Source organism: Lissotriton vulgaris, chromosome 7, assembly GCF_964263255.1.
Source record: "Lissotriton vulgaris chromosome 7, aLisVul1.2, whole genome shotgun sequence".
NCBI lineage: Eukaryota > Metazoa > Chordata > Amphibia > Caudata > Salamandridae > Lissotriton > Lissotriton vulgaris.
Genome location: NC_141695.1, coordinates 217,989,846 through 218,009,461, shown reverse-complemented (window position 1 = coordinate 218,009,461; position 19,616 = coordinate 217,989,846). Strand labels below are relative to the sequence as shown.

Here is a 19,616-nt window from a genome sequence, read left to right as displayed (position 1 = left end):
GAAGACAGATACAGAAATGCTCTCAATTAATTTTTTGAATGTCTACATTCGTCAGTTTTGGGTCAGTGATCCAACGTTCTGGTTACAGATAGTTTGATGAAATAAATGCATTATATTTTCCTGAAGACTAATCTACTTAATATCTATTTGCGGTGATGAACAGGAAGAAAAGACGTTTAAGCATTCACCTTAAATAGGATGGGCAGAGTTAATGGCCTTCCCCTGATGGCCACATTGGAGGTCCTTTTCCGTCAAGCAGCAGAAATCGTAAGGTCCACCCGTCTCTAAATGAGGCAGGCGAATGGAGGAGTTTGGTGGACAGGGTGTTCCATTGCATATGCTCCATGCTCCAATGCAGCAGGTGTCGCTAGTCACCTAGAGGCTAACAGGCGGTAACAAACATTGGTCCAATCAGGTAGCATCATTAAATAGTAGCAAGGGCTCAGATGCCGCCGGTCCAGGCTGCAACATTTCTGTCAATGGAGGGCAGCTGTAATGCTAGTACTTCAGCTGGCCTCCAAACCACCCTTGGAAATGAGGCATTTTTCTCCACCAGTAGCCCATCTGACGAGTCAAGTTTGGTCTATTAAGCCAGCTGGCTTTTTGCAACTTAAGGTATAAGGCATCATCAGCATAAAGAGGGGTGAGCTTGCCATTCACATAACCATCATCATCAGTATCCTGAGATGAACCCTGCTTTCACACAATCAGAGTAAGAACCAAAAGGAAAATGGATTCTCTGCTGATAGTCCCTAGAAGTACAGCGTTAGAATCAGGCTGCATTACAACTGGTTGTGCTTTTGTACTTTCATGATGTGACATTAGTCAAGCCTGAGCAAACATCGGTTCAGGGTACAACAAGGGTTTCATCACCGGATCATCCACTGGTGCCGACGTCAGGGTGGCAGGGACTGGTGTGGATTTCTGGGGGTGGAGTAGAAGTTTGTACTTGAGTCGGTACATACCTGGTAACTGACCCCAAACTATCAGACCGCCTCAGGGAAGGACCCGATGGCGATAACCTGACCAAAGAAGGACCTCAAGGCACACTAGAGGAAGCCAGAAGTGCAATAAAGATTTGCAGCATGGTCTCTTCGAAGAAATTGATCTGCTGCTGGGTCAACTTTTAACCTGGGGAACATCAAGACCAACTGAGAAATCGGTTTGTGGCTGGCGACTTCGAAGGAAGGAGACTTAAATCTTTTTGTCCTTGTACCTTTTCTATGGAGTCAGAATGGTAACATAGGGTCAAGTCCTGCTTTGTTTTCGTATGCTTGCGCTTAGAATTAAACTTACCTGAAGATGACTGGTGGAAAGTGGAGCAGTTGCGTGAACCGCCCAGTGATTGGTGCTGTGACTTGGAGCAGGACCTGCGTGAAGACTTATTTTCGTGTTCAGCCACATACTATTTGACCTCCCAGTCTCGAGTTGTCTTCAGGTGCATTAGGGCTCATTTACCACATGAGTGGGTCGTGACTAGAGCCCAAGTGCCAAAGGCACGCCTCATGTGGATCCGTGACAGAGATCTGCTTCCTGCCATTGCGGCACAGCTTGGATCCTGTTGTTATCAGTGGGGACATGGCCCCATAGCACACTGTTCAAGAACTGTTGTAGGAGTCGGTAGAAGATGGGCAACGTGAGAGTTGAGGTCAGGATCCACGTCAAAAGGATCGGAAAGAAAGGAACTGAAGTCAGCGCACAAGGGTGGTGCTTATAGACAGCAACTGTTGGCGAGCGGGAATACTGCTACAAAATTGTCTGGATCTACAAAGGTGTTGGGGATAGTCCAACGTGAGGAAACTGCGGTTAGAAGTATTCACCAGAAATAAAAATCACTTCAGAGCTTTGATAAAAGATAGCAACAAAGAAATCTTAGAGGTATGCTGCACAAGATAGACGGACTGTGGATTCTATTTTCCTGATAAAAAAGCCAGCCAGTGACACAATAAGGCGCTCGGGCAGGTATTGTCCACAAGAGCTTCTGATGTAGGTCAGAAAAGGTGAGAAACGTGAGAAACTCAGTGTCTCTTTTTGGAGCACATGGATATAGAAAGTGCAATCATTTACTTTTGTCCTCTTAGATCAACTGAAAACAAAAGAGTAACGGGCACAAGAGGCAAGTGATGATGAATCCGATCCCAGAACAGCAAGATTTCCAAAAATCTGGACAAGGGCTGGCTTGTATTGTATGTTGCTGTATCATTTATATAGTGCGTCCCACCCTACTGTGGTGTGTCAAAGTGTATTATCAGATAAGTAGAACACTACACAGTGGGGGAGTATGTGATTCTATTAGTTGTGAATCTGTATAGGAAGCGTTTTTGCACAAGTCACCAGATGCAGCATCTAGCAGTGGGATTAACCAGAAAGTGTATACGACGCGCAAATAGTAATTGTAGACATCTTGCGTTCGTAACTTATTTTGCAAGTCCTGTGTTATACTTATTATTTTCTTCATAACTTTTTATGAATTCCTATGCTGATTCAACAGTTGGGTCAACCACTCTATATTGTCTTGTGCATGTGGGAGAGAGGCCGGGCAGAGGAGGGGGAAGAAGGGCACAAAGAGGTATAGTTCTATCTGGAAGATCTGCGCTAGAGTCGACCTTCATATGATTCTGAAATATTAAATAGTGGTTGGGCAGCAGATCTCTAGCCATTGTTGCCTGTCAATTCTGTTGTCGAATGGTTTGGATATGATATATTGATATAGGATTTTGCACGCTACTTTATTGTGAAGCGGTTTTGTTATGGGTTCTTTATCCTGGCTGTCAGGGTCTATGGAGACTTTCTTAAAGACAATGTCTTCCATTACGGTGGGAACATAGTCTCTGGGGAAGAGCCATGACAAAGGCTCCCTTCCGCCTTAGCACCAATCTACCAACACTCGCTCCTTGTAGCCAAATGTTTTAGGTTTCCACAAGTGGTTTCAAAACAGTCTTGGAAAGTGCTCCTTTTTGACATGGTTCCCCCCACTTTTTACCTGTTAAATGATGCAATTTTGACAGAAGTGCACTGCGTTCCTGCTATCCATGTCTCCAGTGCCACATATTTCTCTAAAACTGTACAAGTATTACCCTAATTGGCAATACATTTAGCACTCTAAGTCCCTGGTAAATGGTACCCCTCGTACAGAGGGCATTGATGCTAAAGAGGTGAAGTGAAGACACCAAATACACACAAGACCTGTTCCCCAAGGCTTATCAAATCTCAAATGTGGACATAAAATTTTTTCTTTTTATATCTACGTTGGTCACTCCTTCACGTGCGCACCACCAGTCGAGCTTGCTGATTGGTACTCAGTAAGCTCGACTAGTGGGGTGCACGTGAGGTGCCATTTTACTTTTTTTTTACTATTTTCGAAATATTAAACACATTTATGGGTGTGTTTCTTTTGGGTATATATACCATTGTTGCCAGTCTTTTAATAATTGATTGGGTATGACTGTCATTTGACAAAAGACACCATTTTATAAAAAGAAGGCAAATAAAGTGGTGTGACACTACCTTGCAAGCAAGGACTGACCAACGTAGATATAATTTTTTTTTAATTCTACGTCTACATTTGAGGTTTGATAAGCCTTAGGGAACAGGTCTTGTGTGTATTTGATAAATTGAGAGGAGGGCGACCTGTTCCTTGAGTTCCCACTACAGCTCCGTATTGACAAAAGTGAAGACACAACATGGCACACCTCCTGTGTGCTTTATATTATATGTAAGGACATATCTGAATGGGCAGATATGCCACTGTGAGGTCAAAGTCGATTCTTGACATTGCCAGTGAACAGGGAAGCCATCTTGCGTATATGTACTGGGCACTGGTGATTCCGAGCTCCCCAGCTACATGATGGCTTCACTGAAACTAAAGATATTTGGTATCAAACATATTAACAAAACCCACACTGACTCCAGTGATGAATTTATAAATACATGCATCCAGAAGGTAACTTAGAGGTACACCATGAAAACCAACCAACCTCTAGTGTGCTGACTGACTGAGGTAGACCGGCCTGCCACCACAGACAGGTTTCTGATCCCTTCAGGTGACGGTCCATGCTCTCCGAGGGCAGAAACAATGCCTGCTCAGCCCAGAGGTGTTGTCATGTCCTCCAAGCAGGAAGACAAATAATCAGCATATCAAGGCAGGAGGCCTCAATGGCCTCTGCCGCCTTTGACATGAGACTCCGGCTTCCCCCAGACCAGGGCGATGTCACCTCCTGCTCCGAGGCCCATTTGGCTCCAAGACAGGCAGGAACATTAGTTACTCAGGAGGCATGTTCACTATCAGGCCAGTTCCACACCAATAGTAGGCTACCGGATGTGAATACGAAAACTAGAATTCCACCATCTTGATTTTTGGTGGAATTAGGCTCATTGGGTCAGGGTTATGCCTACTTCTCACAGGAAGTTGTCATATAGGGGTTTAGTCACCCTAAAGGTAAGTAGCCCATTGACTACAGGGAAAGGAAAATACAAAAAGTGGAGGGGGTCTAAAAGGGGTGCGAGATTAAAGACCTAACAGCACCCTACCCCTATTGGACTAATGAGAAACACATAAGGGGTGCTAAGGTCAGTGGTGGCCTCAAATGTCTAACGTGTACTTGGAGCATAGAGGTATAGACTGTACGAATGAGAGAAGAGAGCAGACGTGAACCCATCAGCCCACCCATTGGCGGAACTTCATCATCTGGGTTGAAGGAGCACCAGCCTGGTGTCTACTAGGTGTCTCACTAAGAAGGAAATGTGAGTACAACAACTAGTATGTAGTTCGCCAGTGATGGAAAGTTGGGTAATAGTGTCTCAAGGGCTGTGGGAAGTGAAAGAAAGTTGCAGTGTAGAAAGCAAATGTGCTATAAGGAAAGTGGTGAAATAAAATTGACTAGCATGGTGCCTAATAGACCTTTATTGAGACGGTCACCATGGTGCCAAAATTAAAAGCAGAGTGTAAAATGGATGTAAGCATATATTACCATTTATAGATGGATCAATCGGTCGACATGTTTCAGCCTGGGAAGGCTTTCTTCAGGACCTCATAAGACACTACTGCAACTGTGATAGTAAGGATCAAAGTACATACCATGCCAGAGACATTAACCTACCAGTCTCTTGTAGGTGAATTGGTAGGAGATGAAGTCATGGTGTTTTAAGCTATTCTGCTCCCGCACATTGGCTAGGAGATGGCCTCACCTCGCCTGGCGCTCGCTCAGGACAATGAGGCCCCGCTCTGTCCGTCGGTACCTCGATGCCCTACTGAGTCGAGGGGAAGGGGGAAGCCCATTGACTACAACCTGTCACTCCCTTAAAGCTGCTAAATTGAATATTTAGGTCGCAACCCTGATGCCAGGAATCAGATTCAATGGAACCAGAAGAACAGGACAAAGAAGAGCCACGAAAATGAAAACTGAAGACTTGCTGTGGATTTTTTGGCGCCAAACCATGCCAGACCGCACCAGTCTCGACAATCTGAGAAACTGAATCGTCCTGCAGCTGAGCATCTGCCAAGTACCCCGGTAGACTGCCAGCCCTTAGCAAAATGCCAGCAACGCCCTTGGAGTAGAGAACCTACTCCCCATGCAGTCCGCAGGCACCAAGATAGCATCTGGTTTACTGTGCTGCCGCATCCTGGTCGTACCGATGCAGCAGCCGCCCATGAAGGAGTCACCGTGCTTCAGAAGGTCAAATGTATCTCCCAACCAAGTGAGAAGACACCAGGACCAACCTGAATCGCACATCACCAATACCCGGGGTACCGGATCCCTTGCAGCAACCAAAGCCTGGCTGAGTCCAATCCGGACACCAAGACCGAGCAGCCGTCGAGGGATATCAGCAGGGCAGAGACCTACCTCCAAAGTGGCTCATCTGTCTAGATTTTTTCACCCTCAACCGGCAAGAATCACAACTGCAAGGACCTGCAATACACTAGCCCCTCTGAACCGAAGCGCCTTGCTCTCAGGACCCTTGTGAACCAAGTCTCTCCCCCTCCCCCTCCCGCTGGGAACTCCAGCACTTGTCCCCAAGCAGCACTCTGCAGCTTGTTTCAGGGTCCCCCACTTTGGTGTAGAGTGTAAGGCTGCCGACCTGACCAGCACCTCTGCACCCAGCTGCCTAAGGGCAGGTATACTCTAACGGTTTGTAACTGTTACCACAGATTTTTTACACCGCATACCATTACCACGCATACATTTACAACGCAGGTCATTTTACAACGCATACCTTCACATCGCAATACACTACAACGCACAAACTATTACAACGCATACCATTACATCGTAAGTATTATTATAGGTAAGTTTAACATTTTTTAGTGGTATTTGGTTATGGGGTACAGGGGTATTTTTAGGTTTTAGGGCTGGGTTTGGGTTATGGGGTACAGGGGTATTTTTAGGTTTTAGGGCTGGGTTTGGGTTATGGGGTACAGGGGTATTTTTAGGTTTTAGGGCTGGGTTTGGGTTTTGGGGTACAGGGGTATTTTTAGGTTTTAGGGCTGGGTTTGGGTTATGGGGTACAGGGGTATTTTTAGGTTTTAGGGCTGGGTTTGGGTTTTGGGGTAAAGGGGTATTTTTAGGTTTTAGGGCTGGGTTTGGGTTTTGGGGTACAGGGGTATTTTTAGGTTTTAGGGCTGGGTTTGGGTTATGGGGTACAGGGGTATTTTTAGTTTTTAGGGCTGGGTTTGGGTTTTGGGGTACAGGGGTATTTTTAGGTTTTAGGGCTGGGTTTGGGTTTGGGGGTACAGGGGTATTTTTAGGTTTTAGGGTTGGGTTTGGGTTTTGGGGTACAGGGGTATTTTTAGGTTTTAGGGCTGGGTTTTGGGGTACAGGGGTATTTTTAGGTTTTAGGGCTGGGTTTGGGTTTTGGGGTACAGGGGAATTTTTAGGTTTTAGGGCTGGGTTTGGGTTTTGGGGTACAGGGGTATTTTTAGGTTTTAGGGCTGGGTTTGGGTTATGGGGTACAGGGGTATTTTTAGTTTTTAGGGCTGGGTTTGGGTTTGGGGGTACAGGGGTATTTTTAGGTTTTAGGGTTGGGTTTTGGGGTACAGGGGTATTTTTAGGTTTTAGGGCTGGGTTTGGGTTTTGGGGTACAGGGGTATTTTTAGGTTTTAGGGCTGGGTTTGGGTTTTGGGGTACTTTTAGGTTTTAGGGCTGGGTTTGGGTTATGGGGTACAGGGGTATTTTTAGGTTTTAGGGCTGGGTTTGGGTTTTGGGGTAGAGGGGTATTTTTAATATATATTTACAAATAATAAAATTAAAATTAATTTAATTTCATTAATATAATTATTTAAAAATTAAATTAATAATTAAATTAAATATTACAAAAATAATTATTTAAAATATATATTAATATTATATACTTACCTATACTTACGTTGTAATGGTATGCGTTGTAATAGTATCTGCGTTGTAGTGTATTGCGCTGTAAAGGTATCCGTTGTAACATGACCTGCGTTGTAAAAAATCCGTGGTAATGGTATGCGTGCTAAAAGTACGCGTTGTAACATCATATATCCTACTCTAACTGTTGGTGGTACTTTGGACCTTACCCCCCTACCACAATGAGTCCTGAAGTGGATCTCCGGAAACCTACCGCAAGTACATGTATTCCATCTATGTCTTTTTCTCCCGTAGGAAAGCATTACAATAAAGAAGCATTGAAGTGAACATTTTACTTACCTGTGAAAGTCGATATTTTTAAAAGTACTTACTTGCTAAGGAAGTTCTTGGTATCAAAATTTATATAAAAATACGAGATATTACTCTGCACAGTTTAGCTCATTTCGGTGCACTATATAGAGAGTAAGCTTCTTACAAACAGTATCACAGATCTCATGTCAGTTGACAAAAAAAAGCACACATCATGATCTCTGTTGCCAACATTTTCAGGGAATATACAAACTAAAACTTTAAAAAATGAACTAACACTACATATTCAATACAAAATAAAACAAAAGCAGTGATGACATTTTGGCATAAACCAAACTCATTCAAGTAAAAAAAAAAAAAAGTTGGCTGAGGATATATAGATCATAAAGAAAATATTGCGCCTGATAACTGAAAATCGATCACAACTGAAAGCAAGAAAAAATGGCAGATATTAAAATCTCTAAAAATAAAACTAAAATAAAATTTAGAAAAATTAGTGATATGGGTGCCAAAAATATACCAGGACATGTCATTGAAGAAAGTTAACACAGTCTATCTCTGCATTTAGAATCTTTTGATGGCTAACCAAGTATCAAATTTTAAGGAAAACTAAAAACAAATCATGTTTTTACGGAAAGACATTTTATACACTCTATCCCTATCCCATGATGGTGAGGATAGTCAGATAAAGTGAATCAAAAGATAACAAAGTAGGAAAACACAGAGTGTTCAGCTAATTCAAGAACTACATCAAGGCCTAGAGAAAGGACAGTCCCATCCCAGGCACCACCCGTCATCCTTTTCGCCCGACCTCACTTACCGTCTGCTTCTGTTCAGGGGTCAGAGGACTGGCTCGTGAGGGGTGGTAGTGCCCCTTGGTTTGAACTGGCTCTGGAAAAGGGTTTCCTTGGTTCGAGAACACTGCAGTACTGTGAGAAGGAACAGTTAAAGAGTTTTAAAGAGCAGGAGATTGTCTACTGGCCCTCCCTAGTGAAGAGAGAGAGAAAAAGAGCATGAAAAAATCAGACGAGGATGGAAAACAGAAGTTACATTGAAACTGTCGAGAGGAAAAAGATACTCGTGGGCAAAAGGCTGGTCTGTGCAGATAGAGAAAAGGTGGGGAATATTAAAGCACTGTACAGGTCAATAAAACTCAATGCTGAGCTGCAGCCCACTTGCTATTTCAGAATGCAGGCCAGCAGAGAGCTCTACAACGGAACACCAATCTGGAGCTGCAGATACTGCTTGTAGTTCAGCACTGGGTTGAAGAAATAAAGGTCATTGTGTTGGAATTTCTGCTCCCCTATACCTAGAAGCACTTTAGGGCTGCCCTCCTTTTTAGGTCTCGCGTAGCGATGCAGCGCCAGGCGCTGCAAAAGTGAGACTTATTGTTGCTGGGTAGCTAGCGAAGTGAGACATAAGATGTGCACGAGCTCAATAAACCCATTGCAGACAATGGCTGTGACCGCGCGCTTTTAGAGACATGCGCTGTGAACGTGCGCGTCTCTTCTCGCGCACGCCCCATGCTTCAACTTTCGCTTTCACGAGCGAGGGCGGCTGGACAGGCCCGCGCCGCCCAAGGCCACGCGCTTCCCCTGGTGATTCGCTCTCTTGGCTCCGTTCTTTTTATAGTTTGTCTGGGTGTCTTGATTCTTACTGAATGTATCCTTTTATGCACTGCTGGCTTCCTCAGAGGGTTTCTGTGCGTGTGAACTTGGAAAGGAAGGCGGCTGATTTTCAACAACATGCTTGGTCGAAGTGTTCGTGTACCCAGCACTGCAGTCTGTTTGTCATGGTAATGTGGCCTTCGTCAGTAGTGCCGGCAGGAGTGTAATTATGGTATTGTCATCCGCTAAATGGACTAGCAATGAGCGCGTTTGCATTTTCATACCTTTGTGAAGAATGCGTTGCCTTGTGGGAGTTCTGCGGTTGCTTTTTAACTGCCTTTGACTCAGACAAACTGCAGTACTTGCCGCTCCTTGCATGGACACTGATGGATTTAGAGGAAACTATAGAAAGACACCATTGATTTGTCTGTGATGGAGATCTGTGCACCATTTTATCCTGGGTCTTGTCCACAGTTTAGATAGGACTGATGTAGAAAGATAAACATGGTGTATCGGTTTACGAAATGTGGTGTAATGCCGCTACCCCTGCCCCCCAATTCCATTCCCAAAGTGTGCGCGCGCTCTTTACTTTTGTGCTGACACGCGCGCCTTTCCATTTAGTACATAAGCTTGTAAAGGAAGCACCACTCGGTGCTTGCGTTCATGGCGCCCAGGTGGAACTTCCCCGTCATGAATTAGAAACAGTGGCGCTCCTGTGCAACACGCTGCCATCAGACGCCTGTGATCTCTAACAACAGAGATAAATAATCATACAGGTAAAATATCAGGACATATGTCTGACTAAATAAGTCAATAATTCTCCCTATATATGATTAAAAATGATTTGTTTGGTCTTTAGCGGAGACCCGCACTGATTAACTAATGAAAAGTATAACAACTTGCCTGTTTAGGAACTTGGGCCTCATTTTAACTATATGGTCATGTGTGTGCAAGAATGAGAAGTGTGGGTATAAAACATGTACACAAAGGGGTTTATATACCTGTATGTAAGTGGAGATTAATTTTTGTATGAATTATGCTCTATGGTTCATTCAGTCTAGGTTATCATTATGCCTATTCAGATTCCACGCAATAGGGAATCTATCTCAGGGAGTGTCTCTAGAGAGTCTTGACATTGCACAGCAACAAAAGGTCAACATTAGGGACATTGTTCCAATATCCAATGTATGGATAAGATGTTATATTAGAATCGCATTAATAGTCAATATATGTCTGAAATGTTATATTGGACCAGAACCATGATAAGTATATGTTGGTAACACAGAACTGTTCAATGAGCATTATATGTATATATATATAAAAGTAAAATGAAATTTGTTTTGCTCTCTATCTTTCAGATTTTACCCTTGTGTCCCTCCCAGTATACTGCCCCTAGCCCTGACGAAGGTGTGGCCTCATTGGCCTGTCACCGAAACGCGCGTCGGCTTGTGTCTCCAGGAATACGGTCATTGTCCTAATTACATCAGGACCCGTAGTAAAAATCATCTACCTGGACCAACATCCCGATCCATACAACACATTAACCACCTATGTGTTGTACTCGCCAGGATTAGAAGAATGAATGGAAGAATGAAAGGTGAATGGTAGAAGATGAGACAGAGTGAGAAGAGACTGAAGTAAGCGAGATAGTGTGTTTGAAGTGTGGCTGGTACTGGGTAGGTCTTAATGTAGCCCTATCTCCCCTTTCGTTGTTGCCCCCATATCAATGTTTGTCTTTTTTTATGCTCTAAATGTATTTGTGATACGAAAGTACTATCCACTTTTTATATCCTTGTTATCCCAAAAGAAATAAAAACATATATATTTCTAATATGATCTGTAGAGTCTATTTGGATTGACCTTGTGATTGTTGTGTGTAGTGTCAACTCCTAGGTTAATCACCCCTCCATATATACTTGTTGGACCCTCTAGTTAGGGCCATTATATCTCTAGGCAGGGTGTTCTCTTTTGCTCTATTCACATCGGAACTTCCCCGTCAGCCTTGAGCATACTTGAACAATCCTCAAGGAACAGTTCTCTTAGAAATTAATACTGGCATTGCGACACTCGATGATATGTTTGTCCACCAACCTTTTTTTAAAGAACCCTTAGTGAATAAGCTCGCACTGCGGCTAGAATGTAATCACAGGCACGGCAGTGCCGTCGCTCACCAGCCTTGGTCGCCTCCCGGTAGCTCTTCTCAGGCAGGCAGGCAGGCAGGCTCCTCGGGCGTGTAGCATGGCGTGCAGGGGTTGCTTTTTTAAAAATTTGCTTTGGCGGCCCCCTCCCAGGGCCGCGCAGCACTCCTCATGCACAGCGGCGAAGACCGCAGGCGCCACCACTAGGCATGAGTCGCAGGGCACGACTACGTGCACGCTCACGGCATGCCTACCACGCGCGCATCGCGTTCTTTCACTTTTCCTCCCCCCGTTGGCTCCGGAGACAGCTTGTGCTCACTACTGAGAACATCATTTTGCCTGCAGTGTAAGAAACATTCTCACATGTGGCCTGGCTTCGGCTGCATACCGCTTTAAAGGAATAAACAACGGAGCTGAGGAAGCTGTTTTCGGCACTGCGGCCGAGAGTTCCAACAGCATGGCCATCTCGCCCTGATAGGAGACCAAGAACATGTTGCGATTCCGGGCACCGACACACCACAAAGGGCGTCATGGGGAACACCCAGCCTCGCTTCCCAAGAACCTGCTCTCCAGATAAGTCACCAATGTTTGAACAAGACATGCTCAGCGGCTCGGCCCTTTGCAACTGCCTCATTAACACATTCCTCCCCACCTTAATACCTCCCAAAGCCAGGCTGATTGAAGGCGTCACGCATGACACTGACCACTTGGCAGCTGTTTTTTATTTAATAACTACAAATCATCTCCAATACTGGGTACATAATGAAGGAGAACTTGCATATTTTGCCCTTAGATTTCCTAGGCCTTCAGACTGGTTTACTGTTATGCATACTTTGTGTCTCACAGAAGTAAATGGCAGTGGTGCATTTTGTGACATGTAGTCTAGTTTTACTGCAAATGAACCCACTGGACTATCGCACCTAAAACTCTGATATGGAAAGGAAAAGTCTAGAACTGGAAACACGATTCATAGGGTAATTCGAGCCACATCATCTTACGTTATATGGTAGTAAGCCAAATTGTACATTAGGAACATCCACAAACGAGCCTACAGTATGGCCTATTGAAGGTGTATAGGAAAATGAACGTGTTCACCGCTGCCCTAGTAGTATCCAAGAGAATGGTTTCCTAAGGTGGCCCAGGTAGAGGTCACTGCGTAGTCAAGCTTGATGGCTCCTACTCCTGTTCTAAGTGTTGCTTGATCCTTTTCTAGTGACTCAGTTTGCATTATATGGCGTTAGTGCCCTAAAATTACATGTCTGACTTACTGCCTTTACCTGAAATTCAGGACTTAAGTGCCCTACAAAAATGACTCATTCTGTAAGCATTCACGGGTAGGTGATAATATAGAATATATATATATTGTTTATAGCCCCCTTCAGTCTCCGCTCCCAGTCACTTTCAGACCTTGACCTGTTCTACCCAGTGACTCCATGAACCACCCCCGCGCCTTCTCGTGAGCTGTTGTATTTAATGCAATCCTAATACGTGCTGAGACAATCATGATCAAATATTCTGTGACACAAATTTCATCTGTCCGAACTGGCAAGGCTTTCCGTGCAAATACAGCCCTAAACCTCTGTTTCCTGCCCCCAGAGTCAGCGTCTTCAGAGGCACGCGACAGCAGCCCGCCTCTCACAGCGCCCAGCCTGCTGCTCCTGGTGACGGGGCATGCAGCAGCTTGAATGCAGGCCGACCGACTCGTCCCCGCAGGGCATAGCCATTTAGAATGCCAATAGCTCAAACTTGCGTAATTGCGAGACCTATTGCATTGCAAATGCTTGTTCTCTAAACTGCTATTGGGTGAGACAAAAATATGAACTCAGAGGCATTGGGCTCATCGTCCTGCAACGTGTGGCTATTGAGCTATCACTGTCTGAAAGACCAGGTGCACCCTAATCCAAGAGATCCGTGCTAGCAGCGAGTACCAAACATCCCAGCGGAAGCCTCCTTTGACCAACCGCTAGCGAGGTACAGTGCACAGACGTTTGTGGCATTCCAAGAGTGCCAGTCATGAACTCCCACTCTGTTTAATGGTACCCATTTCACCTGAACCGGAGGAAGATCTGATAGAGTCACTAATGGTCACCTACCTACGAACATTAATTTAGCCATGCAGCACCCCTATGTATTTAGTACAGGGGTCTCCAACCAGTAGCTCAGTGGTGTGGCTCACTGGTTAGAGGCGGCAGACCCGGAAGCAGAGAACGGCCCGGGACCAGGGTTCAATTCCCGACGTGGCAGGGTCGTGGACCAGGGTCAGCGGACTCGATAATTCTCGCCTCGGTGCCTACTCTAACCAGGGATCACACTCGGCAACTCTGGGCATTCGTTTGCCTCATCTCTACAACGGCCCCCCACATTCGCTGGGGATGTCTGGTTTCACCTTGGAGATACCCAGTAGGGACCATCTCACAGGGATAGCCAGGACGGGTTCCCCAGCGGTCTACAGCGCCACGACGCCTCAGGGCAGCAGTGCGCTTTACAAGGCCACATACATACACATTACTGTAGCTCTTCAGCTACCTCCGAGTAGCTCACCTGTGTGCGGCCCAAGTTTTAAGCAGGATTGCAAGCTGCCTGTAGGCCTCTTCAGAGACCTACAGGAGTGGGAAAATCACAAATAGGCATTAGTGCAATCCTGTGTAGTGCTGTGGTCAAAAGATCTTCAAATTCTACCCCTATTTTTGCAGAGTTTAGGAGAAGGCGACCCTGAAATGTTCCATTCTTGGGCGGTGTGCAGGGCTTTGAATACAGCGAATACTTATTACTGCAATAGGTGAAGCAGTGTAGAGAAGGGAGGAGATACATCAGTAAGCTTGTAGTTATTGGAAATTAATTTCTGGATTTTAGATATATTGAAGTCAATGACCATCAGGAGATCTTTGCATCCAGGCTATTTAAGTGTATGAACTAGATAAATCGCGCTATGTGAAAAGTTCTCTCCGGTTTGTTTAGAAGACTTCCTTTTGTTCTAGGCTCCTTTTGATCTACCAACGCTGTTGGCTGCCCCCTTCTCAGCATTCTGACTGTGAAACTAACTTCTTTAGCTCGATCTTAACCATTGGACTTCTACATTTTAACTGATACTTTTTAGCTCAGCCAGCTTCTAGCTGTATCAACGGTTTTAAATGAGAAATAGCAGCTTGCAGTTTGTTTAGCAATTTACCAATCTTGGATGTCTCAAAGGCTTAGTCTGACATGCTAGAATTTGAACTTGTGGCAGCCAGATCACAGTATGTTCTGAAGGGAAGTGCGAAACTCACTTCGCCATCCTGTTGCACTTGGTCACCGGCTGTATTCTGCTTACTTCAATTTGGGTCAGATTGTGCTTGGGGAAGGATATACCGCACCAGAAATGGAGGAAGAAGGATTCAGAGTTGGCAGCATTCGTGTGTGGGACTGTTCCGATCGTAAGCTCAAACTCTATCTTGGTTTATTGGTTCCTGCCAACAGAAGCACCGCGCACCCCAGGACCTACTTAATGCAGGCCACAGCACGACCACGCAGCGGATGCACCTCTGAAGCACTGAAGGCACGTCAAAGGCAAGCCCGTCTGCCCCTGGAATGTACCTAGCGCCTCGACCCCTGACCCTTGGAAGATACACCATGGCCGAGCTCTACACCCTCAAATCTGCAACAAACACTGCCACTGCACTGATTCACGTTTCATAATAGGACCTTTCATCTGCGCCCACTGCCACAGCACACCCACCAGTCCACCAACCAGCCCCACTGTGAACACACCACCGATACCACCTGAACAAAAACACTAACTCCCATGCGGTCTTCTCAACATAAGCTCACTATGCAAACAAACCACCAAGATTTGGGACCTCCTCTCTACCCTAACAGTCGGCATTCTCCTCCTCAACCTCACTTTAGCGCCTGACATTACCACAGCAATACCCAAAGGATACAAGATCTGCCACTGCATCAACAAGCCTGGCAGAGGGATCACCATCATAAACTAGGAATCTATCAATGGACCACCACAAATAATGACAGCCCCCCAGCCATGGAACACCTCAACTTCAGACTCCAAACAAACAGTAGAAGCACCATAAAGGGCACCCTCGCCTACAGTCCTCCAGGATCACGTCCACCCTTTAGCAACTTCAATGCCAACTTCATTGCCACCCCACCCCATAGACTCCAACTCCTCTGCGACCTCAACTTCCATCTCAACGACCACAATGACCATCAACGCTGCCAACCCTCAACAGCATGAACAACATTGGACTCAGTTTCAGTTTAGAAAACTTTTTTTTTTTTTTTTTTTTTTTTTTTTTGGTGTAAGACATTTATTATAAGCAAGTGGAAAAGAAGATACACACTGCGTCATGCCAACAACCCGGAGGCAGGCCGCTATCAGGTAGGTCATACAAAAAATGTCAAATAAGCAGATCAGATGCCGTCACCCGGCCGAGTTAATCATTCAGAGGTAGACATGAAACACAATAAAATCTTTAGTGCATGCAGTGCGACTTCAGCGAGTAAACGGTCTTACTTTTCTTACAGTGCTGTTGACAATTAAAAGATAACGAGAAGCAATGCAGCCGCCTCTGAGTACGCAGCGGTCAATCACCCGCTACAGCGGTCGATGGATAGGATGTGTCCCTCAGCACCGTTTTTCTCCCAACAGGAACCCCCAACAAGTCAAACCAAAAACTTCAAACATAGGTGCAAGTACGTAGAAGCAACATCCACACAACACTTCAGTCTACAAAAAGGGCCCCTCGGGCTGCCACAGATCGTTTAGAAAGAGGGCCAGCCAAAGTCAGGGCAGGCGTGTAATGGCATTATGCCTGTGCACATGTAGGGCAAAGGGCGTGCGGGGGGGGGGGGGGGGGTGGGGGGGAGGGGAGGTAAGGCAATGAATAGATCTCAAGAGGTCCAGTGGGAGTGGGGGGGGCCAGGGACATAATCCGGGTCAGTGGGGGCAGCAGCCGCTTAGCGCGCGTCTAGGCAGGGCCTGTCAGTGTCAGCGCGTGATTACGGGAAACACAATCCGCAACCTACGCTGCGCGCACCTTCAGCCCATGTCGTCTGAGACACTCGTAGCACGTGAGGTACCCGGGGTGTCTAAATTCGTGCGTTCAGTCGTCCACTGTATAAACGGGCCCCATATGTCCGCGGGTCTGGAAGCGGTGGGCATGGTTTCCCAGTAGTGCGTCAGTTGTGTGTGGCTGTAAGTCACATCTCTAACCCAGCTCTCAAGAGAGGGGAGGGCCGGTCTGCCCCAGTGCAGTGCGACCTGTCGTTTGGCGTATAAAAGGAGTAACGCATGCAGTCTCCTGTCGCAGGGTTCAGTGTTCTTAACATACCCCAGCAGACCCAGCAGTGGGGACGGTGAGTCATTCCTGTGTGTGATGTGATTAATAGCGGTGAAGACCTCCGACCAGTACACACTCAGCTTGGGGCAGCTCCAAGCCACATGGAGAAAGGACGCATCCTCACCCCTACACTTCCAACAAGAGGCATCCTCACGAATACCCATTCGGTGCAGCAGTGTCGGAGTGCGGTAATATCGGTGTAGGAATTTGAAATGGATAAGCCGTAGCCGATAATTTGGGGATAAGGCCGTGAGTTGAGTACAGCAATACTCCCATGCGTCGTCCGGTAACTGGTCTCCCAGGTCCGCAGCCCATGCGGTTTTAGCCGTGGCCACTGTCACCGGGGCCTGTTCCTGCATGCAGTTATATAATCTGGACACAAGTTTTTTGGGGGAGGGTCGTGAAAGCAAGTTTTGGAGGGCGGCTAGTGTGCAAGGTTCCTCCGGGAAGCACGGTCCTATCTTCTTGCAAGATTCCCTAAGGGAATGATATAGTAGTTTGTCAGCAAACGTGGAGGGCTGGTCGTCCCCATCAGCAGGCATCTCGAAAAAAGTGCCCCCCGGATATAGGTCAGCAAAGGTGAGAAGCCGATTTCCGCGGACAGTGAGGACGTCACCTCTTGCTGTCAAACACGGTAGCATCGGGTTGCCCCTCAGGGGGACAGCTGGCGCATATAGCAGGGCGAGACCGGCTCTCTTCTGGAGTTCACGCCAAGACCAGCGGACCATTTCCACTGTGTCCACCTCACGCGACGGGCATGTAACCTTTCCATAGAGTGCCACTCGCAGTGGCAAGGGGGCGACCACTGCTAGTTCCACCGCCGCATGCGGCTGGTAGGGGGCGGGGTATGCCCAGAAATGCAGGAACTGAGCTTGCGCACAGAGTGAATAGAGCTTCAAGTCCGGGGCGCCCAGGCCCCCTTGTCGGAGCGGAAGCGTGAGTAGGTCCCAGGAGACTCTGGCTTGGCCGCCAGCCCACACCAGTTTCAACAGCAGTGAGCGGACACGGGCGTGGAAACACGCTGTCATAGGCAGTGGTACGTTGACGAACAGATACAAGAATTTGGGGAGGACCACCATTTTAGCCAGTGCAATCCTCGCGACCAGGGACAGCGGTAGTTTGTTCCAGACTTCGACCCTCCCTTCCAACCAGTCCACCGCCCTGCCGAAGTTCAGCGACCACAGCTCCTGCACATCTCGGCTGATCCATATGCCCAAATATTTGACAGCTTCCGTCTCCCATCTGAGGGGGTAGTCAGGGGCAGGGCGATCAGTGCCCTCCGTCAGGGGGAAGGCCACTGATTTCGACCAGTTAATGGACACTCCCGCCAGGCCCTCAAAACGTACAAATTCACGAAGTATCGGACTCAGGTTATCTTTAGGATTCAGGACGTATAAGGTGACGTCATCCGCGTATAGCGAGATCAGTAAACTTCTAGCACTAAAGCTGATACCCCTGGCGGTGTGGTGTTGCCGTACTCGAGCCGTGAGCGGCTCCATCGCAATCGCAAAGAGGAGCGGGGATAGAGGGCAACCCTGCCTAGTACCCCTTGAAACATTGAAAGGCTTGGATACGAGACCATTAACGCTTACCCGGGCTCTGGGTTCCGTGTAGAGGAGCTTGATCAGGGTCATGAAGTTCTGACTGAAGCCCATCCGCCGTAGTACACTGAAGAGGTAGGGCCACTCTAAGGAGTCAAAGGCTTTGGTGGCATCCAGAAACACCACCGCCGCCTGTACCGATGGGTGTAAATAGTGAAGGACAGAGAAGATCGTTCTGAGATTATGTGAAGTCGCGCGGCCAGGGATGAATCCCGACTGATCTGGAAGCGCTATTATGGGTAACATCGGTTGTAATCTATCTGCAATGACTTTCGCGTATATTTTAGCATCCACATTTATCAATGACAGGGGCCTGTATGAGTCTAGCTGCTGTTCATCTTTGTCCGGCTTGAGAAGCGTAATAATTAGAGCCTCACGCATGGAGTCTGGAAGGGAATTTAACTCGAGAGCCTCGACAAAGACAGAGTGTAGTCTCGGCGCTAGTTCAGCTACGTAGGTTTTATAGAAGGAGGTGGTCAGGCCGTCTGGGCCAGGGGCTTTATTGGCCGGCATGCTCCTAATCACCTGGGCGATGTCTTGTACGGTGACGGTGAGGTCCATGTATTGTCTGTGGTTGTTGTTGAACCATACGAGTGCTATGGAGTCAAGAAAGTCTCGCAGTGATGTCGGTGCCGTGGGTTGTTTCGATGTGTAAAGGGTAGCATAGAAGTCAGCGAAGGCGCCTAGCACTGCCTCTTGGCCTACCACTAAGTGCCCGGTTGTATCATAAACAGTGTGGATATAGTTTGAGTGAGTGCGGGGAGCAATCAGCCTGGCGAGGGTCCTGCTCGGTCTATCCCCCTCTCCATATCTGCGCGCTTCTGCTTGTTTCCCCAGGAACCGCACCTCCCGCTCCGCTTCCTCATTAAAGGCCAGCAATTTGGTTTTTAGAGCGCCAGCAATCTCCAACGATGGGTCAGAGCTAAAAGCAACATCAAGGTCTCTCAGTTCCTCTTCAAGTTTAGCCAGCGTGTCCCTGATGGTGCGGAGGACCCCAGCTTTTCGTGCTATACATTGACCCCTGATTACAGCTTTAAAGGCATCCCAGACAATAGCTTCAGATGAGGCAGACCCAGCATTTACCGCAAAGTATGTAGTGATGTCCTCCCTGATCTCCTCCACGAACACAGGGTCCGTGAGCACGTGTGGGGGAAGGCGCCACTGGAACGCCCTATGTATAGTGTCGGGGGGGTGCAATTCCAACATACACGGAGCATGGTCTGACAGTGATCTAGCCATGATATCAACAATCGACACCCACGTCGCAACCTCAGGAGATACCAACCAGTAGTCTAGT

At 46.9% G+C, this 19,616-nt stretch overlaps 1 protein-coding gene across 2 annotated transcripts in view; it reads right to left on the bottom strand.

The window, feature by feature from the left end:
• The window catches only part of PROSER3 (proline and serine rich 3), a 127,400-nt gene that overhangs the window by 63,436 nt on the left and 44,348 nt on the right, over positions 1-19,616 (bottom strand). For both annotated transcript variants that reach the window (XM_086929988.1, XM_086929987.1), the window contains one exon: positions 8,458-8,566. In XM_086929988.1, coding sequence (XP_086786114.1) covers positions 8,458-8,566 — 109 coding nt within the window. The remainder of the gene's footprint in view (positions 1-8,457; positions 8,567-19,616) is intronic.